At 43.3% G+C, this 21,231-nt stretch overlaps 1 protein-coding gene across 2 annotated transcripts; it reads left to right on the top strand.

Moving 5' to 3' along the window:
- Positions 1 to 897: 897 nt before the first annotated feature.
- On the top strand, positions 898 to 19,504 carry LOC148882798 (SNF-related serine/threonine-protein kinase-like). 2 transcript variants are annotated; one of them, XM_089023606.1, is made up of 8 exons: positions 898 to 1,147; positions 5,741 to 6,030; positions 6,116 to 6,334; positions 7,570 to 7,816; positions 11,288 to 11,429; positions 12,958 to 13,170; positions 13,576 to 13,710; positions 15,364 to 19,504. In XM_089023606.1, the coding sequence occupies exons 2-8, from the start codon at positions 5,908 to 5,910 to the stop codon at positions 16,556 to 16,558; spliced, it is 2,274 nt and encodes a 757-aa protein (XP_088879732.1). In that variant the 5' UTR covers positions 898 to 1,147; positions 5,741 to 5,907; the 3' UTR covers positions 16,559 to 19,504. The 2 variants fall into 2 exon arrangements, with proteins under 2 accessions (XP_088879732.1, XP_088879733.1); XM_089023607.1 differs by lacking the exon at positions 898 to 1,147 and adding an exon at positions 4,261 to 4,350.
- Positions 19,505 to 21,231: the final 1,727 nt, after the last annotated feature.

The following is a 21,231-nucleotide window of genomic DNA, read 5'->3' as shown; positions in this document are numbered from 1 at the left end:
AGCTTCGGTTGTTGCAAAATGAAACCTTTGTCTGGTTTTATGTCGGTTCGTACACCGAACAGACCTGTATGTAAATGTTTTAAAATGAAATGTCGCACTCCCCGCAGCCCAGATTTACTAGCCGTAATCCCGTTGAGTGATCGCTCATCGACCAAACAGGTCCGACTTGAACCCGTATAAGAGCGTCTGGTCATTACATAACCGGCTCGAGCATTGTCCATGTGTCCGGCCAATTATAACGCCGTCGTGCTGCAAATAGCTCATTCACACATAGTTTATGCAGCTAGCTTATTTTTACAAACATTAAATCTTTAATCAGCCGTTGTGCTTTTCAATTCATACAGTTCCGCGAATGCCGTTGTTCTGTGAATATGCGCAATGATAAGTTTTTTTGGGGGAGAGGTTGCAGTATGAAAAGAACTCGGTAATATTTTACCGTATGAACGCAATACTATACTGACGTCAGAGATGGTTGACGCGCTGTGGTCATCAAGTTGACGCTCAGCAGAAAGCGACGCAACCGGAAACTGGTTACATTGTTGAAAAAATAAATAGAGTTTTTATTGACGTTTGCACTACCAAACGAAAATGAAAATAGCAAATGAAATTTGGCATTATATCGGTACACCAATTTGTACTTTGTGTCGGGTTTAACGTGTTTTTATTCTTTCGTCCCCTAAAATCCTCATATTACGTTATTTGGCTGGTTGCGTATCTAACAAAAATGTTATTCTGGCAGCGGCAATCAAATGTCTGTGCTTTCAAATAGGATTTTTTAAACTTATTCAAATGAAAGGCCGATTGACTGAAGAGTCGTTCATAATAGAACAATCCTGTAATTTGATAACTACAACCGCTCACTTCCTGTGTTACTGCTAACCACTTCCCTCGCTTGACGCAATCGAACGAGAGGGCCAGAACGAGCTACAGTGCGGAGGGAGAGCTTTCCAATTTTATTCAGAAGCTGTTTGGGTATAAAACACCGTATTGTTCAACCTCAATCGATTTTGCGTATTGCCCAAAAATTGGCAGGTCGAAGCGTCGTCGAAAGCTGCAGTTCCAGAAGCCAGGAACCCCGTGCGGCCTTGCCGTCTGGTTAAAGAGAACCCGAAGAGGACAACCATTGACTGGCTGCTTCCTTTCCGGGGTAAGTGTTGCTTGCGAGGTAAAGGCTGGTTCCGTGGGCCCGGGTCGTCACTTATGTCAAATGCGTCAGCTTCGTCTGAATCCACTGCGGATTTTTTTATTGTTGTTGTCTACCCTTTGAAATGGTGTCCCGTGATACCCAAATTTCCATTCGTGCCATAGCAGTGAACATCTAACAATGGTTTGTTGACACTGTTGCTATTATTGGATCCGCTGGCGTAAACTATTTGATTGTGAATGACATTTTAAAATGTGATTTGGCTGTCTTAAACAAAAAAACGTACACAAAGAATCATCCATATTTACATGAACTAAGGCAGTACTGCACGATGGATTAGGGGATTAAAAGGGCGAAGCATCCATCCAAACATCCATCGAGCAAGCCATCTGGTTTCTGTAGAATTTGCAAATATGGCTAGAAAGTGTGCAAGAGACACCAAAGGCAATAATAAACTTTTCTGACCACTTAATAATCATCAAATATTATCACATTTGTATTTTTTTAAATGGCATAATTAAATTGCTTTATTCATGTCATTGGCGCTTATGAGAAAATGCACACCAGCATGAGAAAATGTCGCGTCCACACAGGAAGACCGCAGCTGGGATTTGACCTTCCAACCTCAGAACGAGAGGGAGTTTCCCCGCCATGCCTATTTTTCAAACCCGAGGACACTATAGTTTTAAATGATCATAACATTTGGAAACATCTTCTTTTCCATTCCACGTATCCCTTCACGGGTCGCCACAGCGAATCAGTGTCCTCTGCAAGGAGAAAACTCCACGCTGACAGCTGCCTGTATTTGTTTTCATCTCATCTGTACATACTGTTCTAGCTTGATTGAAATGCCGCTTCCAAAGAAATATAATAGGATGAGACATACCCTTTGTATTGTAACCCACACATGGTTTCTCACGAGCTCTGCGTTTTGAACCCTTTAATTTTTTTTTCTATCTAATGAATGGAAGGGAAATATTTTGTCAGTGTAAATGTGAATAGCGAACAAAAATAGAAATCGACCAATCAAGTTGCCGCTCACAAAACAAAAACAAACGCAATTAATTATAATATAAAGAACAGGTGACTCTGGTAAGCTCGTCTACCTCACGGTTCTGAATTCCACATTTTGCTCCGACTTTCCTGCACAGCATTTGTGAGGTTTATTGCAGTGGACGCGGTTGTGTCATTGTGAATGAATGTCATTATGTGCTGTGTGAATGACTGGCAAACCACGCCTGGGTGTATCTCACCTTTCATCCAGATGCCAGCCGAGATAGCAGCTCGCTCACTAGCAACGCAAAACAATTGTAGAAAACGGAATATGTTGTAGTAGTCTTCAAAGAAGTATGAGTAATATCGTCTGCGTGCTTCCAATTGTTGTGTTGAGTTTGTGTCGTTAGCTGTCGAAAAGGGTGATGAGTGTTTGTGTTGCTGCAAGAACGCATTTTGATGCGATACCCACCCGTAATGGAAATGGAGTTGAGTAGCTTTGCATTAAATATTAATGTGACTCTTGTGTTTGTAGCCACTCTTAGAAAACTGTCGGTGGGTTTACGCGTAGCCATCGCATCACCGTGAAAATGAACCAAAACTGTTCCTAATGAGCTTTTAAAGGACAACCGACGTCACTTTTTTGTTTTTTAACTGACACCAGAAAAACGTTTTCTAGCATCTAAAATACCCAAAACATGCAGTATGATATTTTTAGTCAAATGCAAAACACCAATAAAAATGACTTAAAGTGTCCAAAATCTGCAAAAAATTGAGCTGCGAATTGGGCATTTTCAGAAAGTCCCGCCCCCCTTTCATGACGTCACGCCAAGACGTCTTGCATTGCTTGTGAATCAAAACAATGGTTTCAGATTCAGAGAATATGCTTTCTTGTTACACATCCAGTTATGAATATGATTCAAATAGTCCTGATGAGCAAAGCATACATGTTTACAATCGATTAAAGAATTTATTTGGGCCATTTTGAGGCAAACGGGCGGGGGGAATGTCTCACCCAAGAAGAGGCAGAAAAATGGCGACCAGCTCCGGTGAGGAATGAATCAGCTCGTTTCCACAGGCTGATACTATCTTTCCATGGAGTTTGCCTCCCTCTGCTGGTGGCTTTTGGGTGTAAGACATGGTTTAAAAAAAACAGTACAGTAAAATACATTGACGTGATGGAAAGATGCTACTATGTGTCTTTTTTACGGTGAGGAGGCGATCCTTTTCTGACGTCACCAACTCAAAAACAAGACTTCCTGAACGTTCAGCGCGAGTCTTAAAACGTAAAATATAGCTATATGCGGTGGAATCTTATTAAAATATGCTCAGTAGAAGTCATTTGAAGCCATTTTACAAATTATGGACACAACTTGTCCTGAGACGTCAGTTGTCCTTTAAGCAATTGAACTCATTCTCATTTTAGTTAGCAAGCACTGCTAACATTGAGGAAAAAAAAAACATTCGCCCAACTCAAACAATTCCACTTTCAGTTCAGGGAAAGTGAGAAGCCAAACATTACAAAAACATCTGTCAAAATTGAATAATCCATCAGTTGTCCTTTACATTTTAGGAAACCCCGTGGCAACTAATGAGTAGGGTGTACTTACCGTCATTATCATATGTAAAATCCAAATTGATTTATATAGCTCTTTAACATCAGCGGAAGCTACAACAAAGCGCTTAACATGGTCAACTATCATATACAGGAAATAAAGCAGTCACAAAGATAGTAGAAAGCACCAGGAAATAAAACTAAGATCAAGTCAGAATCATGCTTCGTGAAATGCCAAAGAGGATGCTAAATTGTCGCCTGTCATTTGTACCCCCCATTGAGTCCCTAACACATACATGTTGTACTGTATTTGGATGTGCATTCCTGTTAAGAAAAAAAATGAGCACACTTTACTCGATTACGCAACAGACCCCTGATGTGCACTTTCAAGATGCAAAGTTCACTGGTTGCTGGATGTACAGGAAGCGTTCGTGCGCTTACGCCTTATTAGGTAACCTCACGTCAAGGAGAGATTAAGCTACTGCATGCTTACGTCGCACCCCACGTAACATGGCCACGTGTGCGTTGAAAGCAGGATACTACATAAGGTACATCGGTGGTGTTTACTCCATGGTGGTAACTTAGTTTATGAGTTAATTTAGTTCCATGACCAAGCGGGATTTATTTTTTCTGTCTTGCATGCTCTTCCCCTCTAAAGGTGAGCTCCATGGCAACGCCTCCCCTATGTCCTATTGTTTTGATGAATCTAGGTGAGTGTGGGCACACCTTAGGTGTGGATCACCTTGCAGGAATGTTCCAGGCTTGTACTTGGCGTGCCCGCCGCGCACTCATCGTCGGCATCGGCATGCGGGGTAGGCTCGTGGAAGTCAGGAATGTCAGGCCGCTCCTCCCGCCTGCGGCCGTTGTTACGCTATCAGGCCGATGCGGTATGCCAGGAACGAAGCGTTCGCGCGCGCCGGGAGCCTTTTGCCGTGTTTTAGGTGACCAGAATGAACATCGGTTAACGGTCTTCTGTGAGTTGACCTCGTTATAGGATTTTTATGGTTTTGCTTGAACAGCTTTTATGGTACCGGTGAATTTTAGGGGGATTATCTGACGTTTTAATGGCATGACGTGGTATAATTTGAGAATTTATATTTGGGAAATTTTAATGCTCTATTCATCGGAATGCATTGTTGTCTTTTGAGAGATAAATGTGTACATCAAACCGGCATATTGATAGTTTACTTTTATGTATGTGTATAATTGATATTCATTATAATGGCTGCATTTTATTGAGTAGACTATTTCCCATATCACCAAAAAAAAAAAATTTGGCCATTATAATACATTACCCCTTGTGATATATATATTATATGTGTATATATGTATATATATATATGTAGATATGTGTATATGTATATATGTACAGTAACGTCTCGTTATACCGATATCGGTTATATCGATAGTACTGCTTATTACGATACTATTTCTATGAACGCAAGGAGAAAATTTACATGCCGCAGGATCGGATATATCGATAGTCTGCTTATATCGATATTTTTTCCGACTCCCGAGAATATCGATATAACGAGACTTTACTGTATATATGTATATATATATATATATATATATATATATATATATATATATATATATATATATATATATATGTATATGTGCAGATAGATAGATAGATACACTGTAATTATTTTTTCAGCCCCCCCTTCTGCAGTAGCTTCACAAAAAAGGAAAAATGTGCGTTAGCTGGAAAATGTCGAATCTTTCCCACAGCCTCACAGTAAAAAGTCATGAAGGCTACGCACAAGGACACAGGAAGTTGATTTGACGCCGTAGTGCGACATCCCGTGTTTTTGAATAAGCAACTTGTCAGGGTAGCATCGCAGCGGCCATTCTGAAAAAAAAAGAAAGAAAAAAAAACCGATGCATTTTTACTGTCCCACAGACCGCCGCTTGCTCTAAAAATAAAACCAAACAAGGCAGTGGCACGCATCATAACGTGTGGAAATGCATGGTTTACGCTCACAATGCAGGAATCTTGACCAAAGTTGCTCCTAACACGCAACTTCTTTTTTTTTGTCCCGTAGAGCATGACAAGATGGGACTGAGGTGATTTTTTTTTTCAACCGCCGTCCCTTGAACGTCAAAGAAGATGGACATCTGACGCAGGGACCAAAGGGTGACACGAGACCCCCCCACTCCCTCCTCCATCCCCCTCCCCCCTCGCTTTCTCGCCAACGCCCCGCCAGAGGCTATGGCGGGCCTCAAACGTCACCATGACGGGAAGATTGCCGGGCTGTACGACCTGGACAAGACGCTGGGCCGCGGGCACTTTGCCGTGGTCAAACTTGCCCGGCACGTCTTCACTGGAGAAAAGGTCTGAACTTCCACGATTATTCATGTATTCATTCATTCGTTTGTTTATTTCTGTATTTTTACTGGCTTTTTTTGGCTGGTCTCAGGTGGCGGTGAAAGTGATTGACAAGACCAAGCTGGACCAGGTGGCGCGAGGGCACCTTTTCCAGGAAGTGCGCTGCATGAAACTGGTGCAGCATCCCAACGTGGTGCGGCTGTACGAGGTCATCGACACGGCCACGAAGCTCTACCTCATTCTGGAACTGGGCGACGGCGGCGATATGTTCGATTGCATCATGAAGCACGAGGGAGGCCTCAGCGAGGAAGTGAGTTGGGTTAAATCACGGGTGGAATTGCGGAGGTAGAGTGAAGAGAAAAAGACGAATTTTGGGCTAACGCGACGATAACATAAAGGTCTGTTTATTTTGTCAGCCCCAAGTAGCGTTACGCAAAAACTACACGAGTGCTTTCCACCAAAGTTTCTCGAAATGAGCCAAACAAGAAGTCATTAAACTCCATTGTGAATCCGGGAGTCGCATTGTGTATTTTCACAAACGACGCATATCCCGAATCGGTGTTTCATTTATTATTTTGACGGCAAAATGATTTCATCTATTTCCCCTTTCTTTTTATAGTCTGTACTCCTCCCCCGAAAACTGCTGAGATAATCGTGAGTTTGGCTTTTGTTGCCTTGACGACATGGAGCAAAACCAGAACATCCTCACATGTGTTTAATATGCAAGAGCACGGGCAAAATTGAGCAATAAAAAAATGAATAAAGAAATGGACAGGCAGCTACTTAATTAACTGACTAATTAATTAATTCGTATTAAAATTTTTTTAAAAAATAGCAAGTGCCCATCAAAACAAAAGAAGCATTTTCACTTGCGCAAGCAGCACTTCATCACTCTTCTATATACACAAGACGCCACCAAAAAAAACCCCATCCCATCTCTGTTTCACCGGGCAATCAATTCTGAGCCGCTACATTGGTGCGAATTGCTGCCGCTGCTCACGCGCACAAAAAAGAAAATCTGTGACTGTAAAGTGTCCTTGAGAGTTTTGAACCGCGTTTAGAAATTAAATGTATTATTATTATTAATATAATCGTCATCCCTCCCTAGCTAACAAATCCGAAGTCTTTCTTTGGCGCGAGAGCAGCGACGTTACACTCTTCCGCAGTGTTTTCATTTCTGCATCATGATGGCTCCGTGCCTTCCGCTCGCTAGCCTCGCTGCCAAGTTGTGTGAGGTGAAACTTGCCGTGGAGATATTTTGATTTTGTTTACACAGTTATGCGAATGACCTATTTATCTGTATCCCATTGCCAATTCTGAACTCAAGTCACAATTTTGCGAGCCACCCAAAAGGCTCATAATTGCTTAAATGTGATAAGATGGTGACATCTTGTCACTTATATGAGACACAATGATGGCCTGTCTGATTAAAATTCCTTCCTTCACTTGGATGTAGTTCTTTAGCATGAAGATCCCACTCGGTGGCACTAAAGCGATGCTTTTATTCAAGATGGATCATGCGTACTTATCCTCTCCTCTTTCCAGGTATCAAAATGTTACTTCGCCCAAATCGTACACGCCATCTCCTATTGCCACCGCCTGCACGTCGTGCACCGGGACCTCAAGCCCGAGAACGTGGTGTTCTTCGAGAAACAAGGCGTCGTCAAGCTCACCGACTTCGGTTTCAGCAACCGCTTTCAGCCGGGCAAGAAGCTCAACACCTCGTGCGGCTCGTTGGCGTACTCTGCCCCCGAAATCCTGCTCGGGGACGAATACGACGCTCCCGCCGTCGGTGAGTCAGAATTCCAATCGGGCGGAAGCTTTTGTTTTTATTATTGACGGGTGGTTGTTGTGTCGCCGGGTGACTTCTTCTTCGTCGTCACGCTTAAGTTGCAGCGACATACGTGCGGGAGGGCTCGGTGCTATGCAGAATGTTGCCGTGCAACATTCTGCTCTCTCTCTGTCTCTCTCTCTCTCTCTTTCGCGTTATTGAATAAGAGCTGATGCGCGTCTGCAAGTCTGGCGGCTTTATCAGAAGGCTGATAAGGAGCTCAAGGTTCACATGGCCCGAGCATGTAAACTGTTAAATGTCAATGTCAGTGTATGAAATTTGATTGGATAGACACTTGCACGCTTGAATTGCGCAAAGTCGCGCTGATCAAGTGCTCTTATTAAAACAAAAGTGCCCATTACAGGCGCAAAAAAAAAACAAAACACCCCAAGCTGTCCAGCGACGGCAGTCAAATGGCACCGTAATACCTCCCAATCAAAAACAGTGCTGGCTCATTTGTGCGCTCCGCACAGTCTTCTCCTTGCTGAATGCCGCAGCCAAAAATGCTGAAAAAAAATTCAATTCAGCAAGTATCATGAAATTTCACATTTCATTTGCTTTCGCGGCCCGAATAAAATGATGTCGCGGGCCAGATTTGTCCCACGTGCCTTGCCTTTTACACCTGCGTCCGAAGTGTAAAAAAACACAATGTTTCCCGATTGAGAGTGATGGAAACAGCATTAGCCTTAGCATTCTTTGAAATTGCAAAATTGGACATTCAAATTTCCCCATTGCGGGACGAATAAAGGTATTCTGATTCTGATTCTGAGCATCAGCATTGACGCCAGATCAAAATATAATGTAAAAGCATAAAAGATAGCATTTAGATTTGTGGATGGTTTAAGAAGAAAATGTCTCCTTGGGCTTTACGCCAGGACACAAAATGGAGAAGCATTTTCATTTTTTCCCCCTGCTCTCTGACTGGATGGATTAGCGACGCTATTTTCTGCTCTCTGCCTTTCTTATTTTGTGCCAAGCAAATGAGCGTTCTCCAAATCTCTGGAATGAAATAATGCCATCCTGTTGTTGGACAATATCAGCCGGACGGGGGAGGGGGGTAGGGTCGCATGGGCCCATTGTGGCTCTGTGTGTTGTTTGCCGCGCTTGTCTATGCATTTTGTCATTAAGTGGCTACAATGTGACATTGTGATTATCAGCCTCCAAACCGAAATTCTTGCATTGAGGACTTGAAGGTAACCAGGCTGCAATGTTCCATCCAGTGGCCATAAGCCCGCTTTTGAACAGACAACAGTCAGCCCCCTCCGTTTTTTTTAACATCCTGCAAATGCCGGGTTAAATATAGACTTCTTCTTTCCGCCCAACCAAGCACGGAGCCTTCATGAATATGCACACACCAAAAAAATAAATACATCCATTTTTAAAAAAGGTTTACTGTTGCACATGCAGAATTCAGGAAATAATTTGCATTTGGTACATTGGCCCAATTCTATTTAATAGCATTTAAAATTTGGCTTTCACAGCCATCTGTTTTTTGAAGTTGTATTTATTGGATTGGATTTGGATTGGATTTGCCTTTATTAGTCTCGCAGTGGAGACATTTACATTATTATTTATGTATGTTTTTATTTTTAAGTAAATAAAAGGATACACAACTAAATATATAGACATACAAATAAGTAAACAAATACACAGCTAAATAAACAAATAGATGCATAAATAGATTAATAAATAGATAGATCAATGAATGAATAAATAAATAAATAAATAAATAAATAAGTAGATAGAGAGATAGATAGATTAATGAATAAATAAATACAATGTACAAATAAAAAAATACATACATGAATAAATAGATACATACATGCATAAACAAACAGATAAATACATTAATGAATGAATAAATAAATACATACATGAACAAATCTACAAATAAATAGATGACTAACTAAATAAATTAATGTGGAGAAATGAAGTGGACGGAAGTAATGAGGCAGACGGCAGCAGTTGCTCACAGACGTCGGCGCAGGGGTACGATGGCGACGGCGACCGCAAGCAGCTTGAGACGCCTCCCAGCACCAAAAACAAACTTAGTGGATCCTCATCGAGATGGAACATATCCCCCGGTGTATAATTATCACACCACCGTTGTTGTTTTTTTTTTAATTATTGAACTCTGATAGCACTGATGTCCAACTTTAGCATCACTTTGTGTTTTCTGCAATCAATTTTCTTATTGTTTAACCGCAGCAGAAGATGCTCTGGTGGCGAAAAAAACGTGTACATATATATATATATATATATATATATACACACACACACACATATAACGAGAGCAACTTAAAATAGCACACCTCTAAAGGCGCCGCTAAGCAGTATTTTATGCCAAACCAAAGAAAAGATATTGAGCCGGGGCGGGGGAATGGTCCATTCAATTAGTCGTGGCTGCAAAAAAAACCCAATATGTTACTTTCTAAGACGTCACGGATCGCGATACGTTCCTGTCACCATATTGTTCCTTCCTGTCAGTTTTTTTAGAAACTACACTCCCTGTTTCTCCCTGAATCGCAGGCGACATGTCACGGCAGGAAGTGTGCCAAAGGACCACTGAGCTGGCAAGAACCCCCGCCCAGCCCCAAAAAGTGGCCAAGTGAAGTGTAGCATGAAATTAGCACTTGTGTGACGCTGCGCAGAGATGCGTACGTTAACCTAGTTTCCGGGATATTGCATGCATGTGTGCCAGGGCGAGGGAGGGGGAAGTGAGGGGGGGGGGGGTAATGCTCCAGGGCCATGCGAGCGTTTGTTCTCAGACAGATGCGCATGAAGCGAGCGCATATTTATGGGCTTTGGTTTGGGGGGGGGGGGGGCGCTATTTTATTTTATTATTTTTTTTAAATCAAGGTCAGGAAGCAAAAAATGGCGGCGAAGCGAGTCATCGTATTGGTGCAGCTCCAGCTGCCTGTCGAAGCGCCGCACCTCCCGTCAGATCTTGACTCGCATCCAGCGTCATTAGCACTCTCTCGTCACGGCATGATGTTACCCCCCCCCCCCCAACACTATTTCAGTCGTTCATCGAGCAAATGAATGGATACTTGTGGCCCGCAATGGCGCGCCTTGGCCATCCAGTCGCAGTCTACCAACGACTCGGATCGCTCAAGTTTCACGAGAATAGATTTTGTAGGTGTTTTGCTCCGTGCGGGTTTGGGGGGGGGTAACAATGGACAACATCCTGTCTTTTGTGTCTTGGCATGGTGTCATTTGATTACAAGAAGATACTTCCCCTTGTCATTGCTGTTTTCACACGCTCCAATGGTGCCGTGCCAGAAGCTCAGCGGCGTCGTTTTTTTGCAACTTTAAACAGCAGGCGAAATGGGGAAAAAAAACGCGAACTAGCGGTCGCGCTTTGTTTGAAAAAAGTTGTGTTTATGGATGCACTTTGACACCTCTCTGTCACCCCCCTCACTCCCCCGGCAGATATCTGGAGCCTGGGTGTGATTCTCTTCATGCTGGTGTGCGGTCAGCCGCCCTTCCAGGAAGCCAACGACAGCGAGACGCTCACCATGATTATGGACTGCAAATACACGGTGCCCCCGCACATCTCCGCCGCTTGTCAAGAGTGAGTACGAGCGCACATTGCAGATGGACGAGCCCGCTCGGCGGGTGCGACATATTTCATACCCTCCAACGTGTGAAGATGCCAGCGGAGGCTTCTCGACCCCCCTCTTGCTCACACTCATTTTAGCAAAGCCCTTTTTTTCTGCGTACCATATTTTCCAGTGTATAAGGTGCACCTAAAAGCCTTGATTTTCTTCAAAAGACGACCCTGCGCCTTATACGCCGGTCGGTGCGCCTTATATGTGAAGTCATATTGAGCCACTACAGGTCTCGCAACTACTTCCAGTATCCACTGACTTCATTTCCCCCCCTGTAGAAAAAGTGGTGCCTCACCCCATGCTCCACAGTGACGCCTTATAATGTGGTGTGCCTTATATTTGGAAAACATATGTATTTATATATTATATTTGGAAGCCTTTTACATTCATTGAAGGTACGCCTTATAGTCTGGTGAACCTTATATATGGAAAAAGTTTGTAAATACAGTGAGACCTCAACTTACGAACTTAATTGCTTCCCAGACAGAGTGTGTAAGGCGAAAAGTGTGTATCTCAAAAAAAAAAAAAAATCCCATAGGAAACCATTAAAATGGGAATAATCCGTTCCCGGGTTTCCATAAAATATACTTTTCAACTAAATTAGCCTTAAAACTACACACAACATACCTTATTCTATGTATAATAAATGTGCTATTGTATTGTAATGAAAGAAATACACTGCATTGTATCATAAAGTCACTTTATTTACATTTGTGATGGTCATTTATGGCTTGATGGAATGGCGTTGGAGGTCGAAGGTCAAAGGGAATTGCTGTTTGGTAAGAGAGGCGCATTATATGACGACTGTAATTAAAGAAATAAACTGTGCTGTAAAATAAAGTTTTATTTCCCTTTTTGATGGTTGTTGATGGCTTATGGAAGGAGAGTCACCTTCCATAAGGACTGTTGGTAACTTAACCTCTGGTGCTGTTCGGTCGTGTGCTTCCGCCGAAGATCACTCCGCCAGCCGTGGTGGGTGTGTATTATGAAAATAGTGCTTATTATACGGTTTAATTTTCATAAATTTGACGTTTGTAAGACGAAAAGTTTGTAAGATGAGGTGTTTGTAAGTTGAGGTCTCACTGTATACCATTCATTGGGGCTGTGCCTTATACTCCGCTGCACCTTATCCATCGGAAGACTAATTTTACCCACTTATATTTGGAAAACATTTTTCGTTCATTGATGGTGCGCCTTATAGTCCGGTGCGCCTTGTATGTGGAAAAAATTCACCATTCATTGTGGGTGCAGCTTATATACTTCAAAATATGGTACTCACTCGCGCATTTATTTTTACAATTCACGAGAATAATTTAACATACACACAAAAAGCAATATTAGGGATCTTTCCTTGTCCATTTTAATGGCATGTCGTCCCATTTTAATGTCATTTCATGTTATTATCTATACCGGTATTCACTTGGGTCACAGATCGCGTCAAAAGCTCCCCTATAAACTTTTCGCTATTAACCCCCATGTGAATTCTTCCAGTCTTATCGGACACATGCTCCAGCGGGACCCCAAGAAGCGAGCGACTCTCGAAGAGATTGAAAACCACACGTGGCTACAAGGCGTCGACCCATCGCCGGCCACCAAGCTGTCCACCCCGCTGGTGTCCCACCGCAGTTTGCTGGAAGAAGAGCACGGTTCCATCATCCAGCGTATGGTGCTGGGCGGGATTGCGGATCGAGACACCATCATCGAGTACGTACCACAGTTCACCGCTTTCAAGGGTTAAATGTTTCATGGCAGCATGAAATGGCAATCTCTAAAGCTGTTTTTTTTCATATGTGGCAAAGCACTGCTTTTGCTTTGAATAATTGAATAATTATTTGGATATTTACGATTTTTTTGCTCAAAAATGGACAAAATACCACACAATATACTATTCTCCAATGTCTATTTTCGTGTTTGACATCAAAAAAAGGAAAATGATGGCAAAATCTGTTGACATTCCCTTTATCGCAGCACCCTCTAGTGGACACCTAACGTAACCCCAACCTCTACTGCCGCGCCTTATCATGCGGTGTGCCTTATATATGGAAAAAAGGTTATTTGTCCCCGCCGCATTTTCAAACCAAGATGGCCTCCGGGTCTCTCATTCGTCAGGGCTCTGGAATCAAACCAGTACAACCACATCACGGCGACATACTACCTTCTCGCCGAGAGGATGCTGAGGGAGCGGCAGGACAAGGAGCAGCATAGCCAGACCAGATCGCCAAGCCCCAGCAAGGCCCAGTTCAGGTACAAAAAGATCTTGGTTACATCTTAAAAACCCTCCAAGTCATAAACACCTCCCTCCTTGAATCAAGGCTGGCTAGTCTCAATCTGCAACAGATGAACTTGACAGGAACAGATGGCTGCCTTTAAAAAAAAAAAAAAAGACACACGCGGACATGCACACGCACACACCTCCATGCTAATAACACTCTAGTGATGAGGCTGTTCAAGGAATTGAGACTTTCGCGCTGCGAAATGCTACACCGCAAAAAAATCGAATAAATGCAATAAAATGAACTTTTGAGCGGAATGCAGACAACGAAACGCAAATGAAAAATGTCCTTCAAGTCACACAAAGGAATATCGTGTGATGATTTGGAGTGATGATGACGTTCGTTAGGCTAGCTGTTAGCAATAAATAATTAAAGGACAACCGACGTCACTTTTTTGTTTTTTAACTGACATCAGGAAAAACGTTTTATAGCATCTAAAATACCCAAAACACGCAGTATGATATTTTTAGTCAAATGCAAAACACCAATAAAAATGACTTAAAGTGTCCAAAATCTGCCAAAAATTGAGCTGCGAATTGGGCATTTTCAGAAAGTCCCGCCCCCAGTTCGTGACGTCACGCCAAGACGTCTTGCATTGCTGGAGAATCAAAACAATGGCTTCAGATTCGGGGAATATGCTTTCTTGTTACACCTCCAGTTATGAATGATTCAAATAGTTCTGAAGAGGAAAGCATACATGTTTGCAATCGATTAAAGAATTATATGTGCCATTTTGAGGCAACATTGGGGGAAAATCTCTCACCCAAAAAAAAAGAGGCACAAAATGGTGATCTCCAGTGGCCACCTCTGCTACCACAGGCTGATAAATTCCTTATATGGAGCTTGGATGCCCTCTTCTGGCGGCTTTTGGGTGCAACATGGTTCTCAGACCAAACATGTACAGCAAAATACATTGACGTGATGGAAGGACTGCTACAATGTGTCTTTTTTCCATCAGGGGGCGGTCCTTTCGTGACGTCACGTACGGATTCGTCACCAACTCAAAAACAAGACTTCCTGAATATTCAGAGCGAGTCTTAAAACATAAAATATAGCTATATGCGGTGGAATCTTATTAAAATACGCTCAGTAGAAGTCATTTGAAGCCATTTTACAAATTATGGACACAACTTGTCTGGAGACGTCGGTTGTCCTTTAAGCTTTACAATGGAAACTAACACAACTAAAAAAAACAATACAATATACAGTAAAGTCTCGTTATATCGATATTCTCGGGAATCTGAAAAAATATCGATATAACCGGACTATCGATATATCCGATCCTGCGGCATGTAAATATTTTCTCCCTGCGTTCATAGAAATAGTATTGTAATAAGCAGTACTATCGATATAACCGATATTGATATAACGAGACTTTACTGTATATTGATTTATGGGACAATGACAAAAACCCTGGCACCGGAGTGGACATATTTTTGCAAATCGTCTAGCAGTGAATGAATCATTTAAAACACCGCACAGCCATTTTTCATGATTTTATAGGCGATATTTTTCTGTGCATTTCTCAATAATGTTTCTTATAAAATATGATTGATGGCTGAAAAAGTCACGCGGTTTGTCGAAAAGCATAAAAACGCTTGATGTGCGTGCTAACCGTTCACAGGCAGTCTTGGCCCACCCGAGTGGACGTCCACCAGGATGTCAGCGACGGCCTGGGGGGTCCGGCGATGTCCCACCCCGGGGGGCCCCAGTCGCCCGCCCGCAGCGCCGAAAGCCTCCATAAAGGCCCCCGACCCAAAACGGCTCTGCTGGATCTCGGTCCCAGGCGGGACAACCAGCAGGACCCGGAAAAGAGGGTCCGGCTTCCCCCCAGGCCCCACCTCAACCCCCTTCGCCTGGGCTCTCTGACGGCGGTGGCGTCTTGCAAAACGCGCAGTCTCAGTCTTTTCAGCGTGGAGGAGGACGAGGAAGAAGACGGGGGCGACACTCGTGCCCCCTGCGCTCCTCCCGCTCAAGTGGTGCTCCGTTCCAAAATCTCCTCGTCCCGCAACCGTTTGACGTCGCGCCTGAGCGCCCCGGTTCTCAACCAGATCCACGAGGACGAGAAAGGGGAGGACGAAGAAGAGGAAGGGGACGTGAAAGGAGGGGGCCGGACCAAGCCCGGCCTCAGCCTCAACTTGAACTCCAGCGCAGCGTCGCCCCCGTCGCCGAAAAGCGTCGGCGCGGCCACGCCCTCCTCGGAGACGAGCGCCGACAACGCCGGGAGCCGTCGGACGTCGGACGCGGCGGTCCGCGGGGGTTTCGAGGACGGCGAGAAAAGGTCGTTGGCCCAGGACAGCCCCCCCCACTGCACCGGCGCCGGCTCGGTTTTGGGCCAAGGGAAGAATTCGGCCAAAGCTTCCGGCGGCCTGGTGGAAAGCCTGAAATTGATGAGTTTATGCTTGAGCTCGCAGTTCCACAACCTGACGGGCGGGCCGGGCGGGGGGACGCCGTGCAACGGCCCCGCCGGCCCGGGCGGGGACCCTCAGGAACGGCCGGTGTGGCGCATGTGCGTGGGCGGCTCCACCGGCAGCCTGGACAAGGTGTCGCTTTTGGCCGGCCCGTCGCCGCGCGCAAACCTGTACCAGCCGCCGCCCCCTTTGGGGGACGGCCGAGCGGACCCCTTGCTGGAGGGGTCTTGCTCGGGGACCCTCATGCTCGGGGAGCTGGACCTGGCCCGCGAGAACCACAGGAACATGAAGAACCGCGCCCTGCAGATGCCTCTGAGCGACAAGACTCTGTCGGTCAACATCCACCGCAGTCCTAAGGAGGGGCTGCTGTGCACCCCGACCCCTCACAGCTGCTGCCAGGTCATCTAGGGGAGGGGTGTGCACGCACTTGACCCCTACCCCACTTATTTTCTTTCCATCCAAGCTTGTGGCAAGCTGAGTAATCAGTGGATCTTCTTGATAGTCCACCTCAAGGTCCATCAAGTACTAGTATGTCCTCACGATTGAGCACACTAGTAAAACGACGAGGAGAGGGGGGTGGTCTGTAGTTATTCCCCCCAGCCCTCCTCCACTGCTAACGCCGGTTCAGACCTCATTTAGAAAAGAATCGGTGAACGACAGTACTGGACTAGTAACCTGACGAGGCCCAAGGAGCAAGCATGCGTCACAGGCTAGTAGCGTCTACTACTAGCATGTGATTTAAAAAAGCTTGCGAATGAGCGGAAACGTTTAAGAATCATGAGGAAACATTTGTATTTTATTTCAGCTTTTTATTTATTTTGGTAATACCGTTCAGAATATATTTTCAATTCTGAACCTGCTGCGTTTTTTTCTCACTGATTTTTTGTTTGTGTGTGTGTTTTTTTTACTCTTTGTGTCCTCATTGTTGAACGAGATCTACGTGGACCTTAAGTTTGACATGACGGATGCTGAATACGTCCTCAAAAAGGTTTTGTGATTTTTTTTTTTTTGAGCTCATTATTCAATATCTCGATCTCCAGCCGGAGGTTCACGAGCAATACTAGTCAAAAACAGAACGCGCTGGTGCCTCACGAGGAACACGCGGTTGTTTTACTGGTATGCCAAAGTACTACTTTTGTACAAAAAGTATCCTGAAGGGGGGGGGGGGGGTTCTAAATATATAAAACGACTTGTGTGCTGAATTGTCTTTGTAATAAGGACAGAGTGTCCGTATGGACTTTGAGCTGGGCGTCATCACGATGGTCCAACAGATTTCGCTCCATCGTCAACACTAAGCCCGGTTTGTGTTTGGCGGATCACCCGGGAGCCAATCCAAATTTTTTTTAAGAGATGCTGTGGCCTGTTTGAAAAACAAAACCAAACAAAAAAAGAGGCATTAAGTGCGATATTGTTATGCGCAAGGTTTGCACACAGTCACTTATGTAGTACTCTAAGGCAAGGGTGTCAAACTATTTTTTTGCCGTGGGCCACATTGTAGTTCTGGTTTGCTGTCGTGGGCCATTATTTTAAATTTGAAGTAAAAAAAATATGACTTATCGTGGTTACAAAAAAAATAAATATGTGACTGTAAAGTGTCCTTGAGAGTTTTGAAAGGCGGTTAGAAATCAAATTTATTATTATTATTATTATTATTATTATTATTATTATTATTATTATTATTATTATTATTATTATAACGTGGAAAAATTAACAATTTTGGTTCGGACTTCAGCTAGCATTACGAAATTTCACAAGTTGGATTAGCTTTCGCGGGCCGGATAAAATGATGTGGTGGGCCAGATTTGGCCCCCGGGCCTTGACTTTGACACCTTTGCTCGAAACATACGAAACACTGACTTCACTTGATATTCTAAACAAGGAACATCCGAGCAGTTTTCATCTCGTTACATTTTGTTGCACTGTTGCCGGTTTTTATTTACATACGTTTAAATTATTTTTTTAAAGATTTTGCGTGTTTTTTGTTTTGTTTTGTTTTTTTTTCGGAAAAAAAATGACGACTGAAAGTGTACTTTCATGAAAACGGGGGTGAGGGGGGGGGGGGGCAAATGAAAGAGTCGAGTAAGATGGTGGCACGCAGTATTTTGTAGTCCATCGCTTTTATTTTTCTATCTGGAGTCTCCACACCACTAGGAAAAAAAAACAAACAAAACAAAAATAACCCACACAAGCCGATGTGCAGTGTGCAGAAGACTTTTAGTGTACATATGTGAATAAAACTCTTGAAGCACTTCATCTAGTGTTTACGTATCGCCGTAGAAAACACCATTACTCCTCTGTTCCTGCTGGATTATTGAAACACCCATAACTTAAAAAAAAAAGAAAAGATTCAGACTGGGAAAAAAAGACATTACACTCGTGTACATACCGATACGTACTTACACCAAAATGGCAGCTCTTTATCTTAATATTGAAAAGGGAATGAAATGTTTGGAAATGAACCTGCGTCCATCCAGAGGTTTGAGCGGAATCATGGTAGCCGCTGTTGTAGCGTCATTCCAAAAAAACAACAACAACCCTGATGCAAATGGATTGATTGGCCTGTGGGTGGGTTGGGGGTGGGGGTGGGAGTTCTCCTATAGCTCATGACAACAGTGCCTCCCTCACCAACATGGAGCATGGCTGTGTCGAATTGAATGTGTGACTCAACCCTGGTGGAATATTTGTATTGACAGTGCATTTGTTCTTGCTGTCTTAACCTACAATCCACCTGTCGCTTGCGTGTGTGTCGATCAGCGACCCCCCCCCCCAATCTTTTTTTCCCCACTGACTGGTTTAATGTCAGATAGTATTTTCAGGACTTGGCCTTTAAGGTGTGCCAAATAAATACAACCAAATTATATATGACGTGCGTGAAAACCTATCTGGCCGCAACACGATTCTTCGATTTGCTGTGGTTATCTGTTAACGTACCTTCAAAGTAAGATACGTAGCAAATGAAAAATACGAGCCACAATCGCCGTGTATGATGCAACTCATTTTAGGATTAACATGTCACGTGACATATAAACGTTCCTTGACTTGCGTTAAGTGTGACCTATTGTAGAGAGACAATCCGGTACTTTTTTTAAATAAAACATTTCCGTTTTCCAAAATGACCGGAGGTTGGGGATCGCTGGGGTAGATATCCATCTATCGAGCTATAGATCTAATACATAGACACGCACACGACGACCTGAGGGACGAGTGAACAAGGTGTCACATGATACTGTAGCCACACAAGCAATACCAGGGACTGCAAAATTTACAACAATAATGGATGTGCCATACGTCTTGAGCATATTGTACTGTATGTATATGATAGAGATATATTAGAATAAACTGATGTGAACAGAAGGTGGGGTGTGATTTGTATTTATTTATTTTTGCCATTTAGGCCTTGGCGGAGACACTATATTATAATCTTAGAATTTAACTTGGCATTTTTGTCATTTACAGACAAGATTTTTAAATGGAAAAAGAATCTGATGTTTATTTTTGCCTTTTCGTGATGTCGTTTAAAATGTATTTAGATTTTTTGTTCATAACGAGTGTGCTGTACCCAGCACACTTGTATTTTGATTAGAATTAAATACCCTTTTTTATGAATGCAAAATTTAATCATTCACACAAAACTGTGTTAGGAGCCGCGTCTGAATGTTTTTAGACTCATTTTCATGAATACATCAATGAGTTGTAATCCGTGCAACATCTGGGCAAATATCCCACAAAGAGATCAGACGATCGGATCAGGAACTTGCACACACATAATGACGCAACAAGTCACAAACACGCCGTGGCCTATTTAATCCACGCAGGATCAAACACGCACGCGCACGCAGTAAATTTGTGAATGGAGCACTCCACAACATGTGCCACTGGCAGTCTGTCGTGACACGACGTGCACGCTCGTGCTAACATTAGTCCTCGTGTGGATTTTTTTTCGTCTGTCAAAAAGCTGTCATATAAATGAATACTGGCTATAAATAAGTTTTGTTTGACTGACAGGGCGCGGTCCATTTCCCTTTCAGCACCTGGCACGTTTTCTGATTGGTCAATTCAAAACTAAGACACTCCTCTTTCTAAGATGGCTGCTCACGTGAATCCAGGCAAAAAGTAGCAAGAACCAAACTCAAGAACGACACAAAATTCAGTAAGTAGTGTGTCGCTTGGGCGTCCCTGTGTGTGTTTCAATGTTTCAAGTGATTTTACAGTGTCACGTTTCAAGAATTAACACATTTGTCACAGGTGTAACAAATGTTTGGCTTCAGACCACTCAAAGTGTAACGCTTCCAAAATCAGCACGACTGGTTTAATCGAAACTAGCAAATTCTAAATGAGTCTCATGCAAAATGACCTGAAAAAAGTCACCAGGAAAACAAACAAACAAACAATTGACAATCAAGCACAGGCACCTTCTCTATTTGTACTTCCTTGTTTTCAAACAGTTCTCAGTGCAACTGACACAGTGCAAAGCAGTTGCGTTGTATGAATTGGGCTATTTTTTGTTGTTGTCCCACTTGGACTAGAACATGACCACGTGATACTGTACACTGCTTGTGCTGCAGTCAGAGTGAACCGACAGTCTGTTTCACTTAATCCTATTACTGTTCTGAAATGTGCACCATTCATAGTGTGTGTAATGTGTGTATATCACCTGTGTGACCTTCAGATCACCCCCCCCAACCCCTTTTCATTTCACAACCGACCTCCATCTCCCTGCCAGCTGTCTTCGTTTTATTTTTAGTTTTGTCTCACTTGCAGCTGCGTTGTCACTTTTAACTCCGTCATTTGGTCCGCGACAGCAGTGTATTTATGAATGAATGAATGAATTGTTTGTCTTATCGCTCTGTCGATTGAACGCATGCTTTCGAGTGACAAATGCCACGGGGCAAAAGGTATGCATTGTGTTGCGAAAGATGAAACCGTTGCCCAACGGAGTGCCTCTCATTGTTGGTTCTTCTTATTTGGTTCTCGTTGGTCGGTTAAAGTCACTGAAAAATGAATGTAAACATTATGTACATCATTAATTAACAAGTAAATCTACGTCTATATAAAGTTATTAGTTTTTTTTTTTACAATTT

The sequence above is a fragment of the Hippocampus bargibanti genome, linkage group LG20, assembly GCF_051943395.1.
Source record: "Hippocampus bargibanti isolate YZ-2025 linkage group LG20, ASM5194339v1, whole genome shotgun sequence".
Taxonomy (NCBI): Eukaryota; Metazoa; Chordata; class Actinopteri; order Syngnathiformes; family Syngnathidae; genus Hippocampus; species Hippocampus bargibanti.
This window is presented reverse-complemented; position numbering and strand designations above follow the sequence as displayed.

What these genes read in the sequence shown, in the direction of transcription:
- LOC148882798 (XM_089023606.1), top strand. Translation starts at nt 5,908, where the DNA reads ATGGCGGGCCTCAAACGTCACCATGACGGGAAGATTGCCGGGCTGTAC. An exon ending in ACGTCTTCACTGGAGAAAAG is followed by an intron (nt 6,031 to 6,115) that starts GTCTGAACTTCC and finishes GGCTGGTCTCAG; the next exon opens with GTGGCGGTGAAAGTGATTGA. An exon ending in ATCTCCGCCGCTTGTCAAGA is followed by an intron (nt 11,430 to 12,957) that starts GTGAGTACGAGC and finishes GAATTCTTCCAG; the next exon opens with TCTTATCGGACACATGCTCC.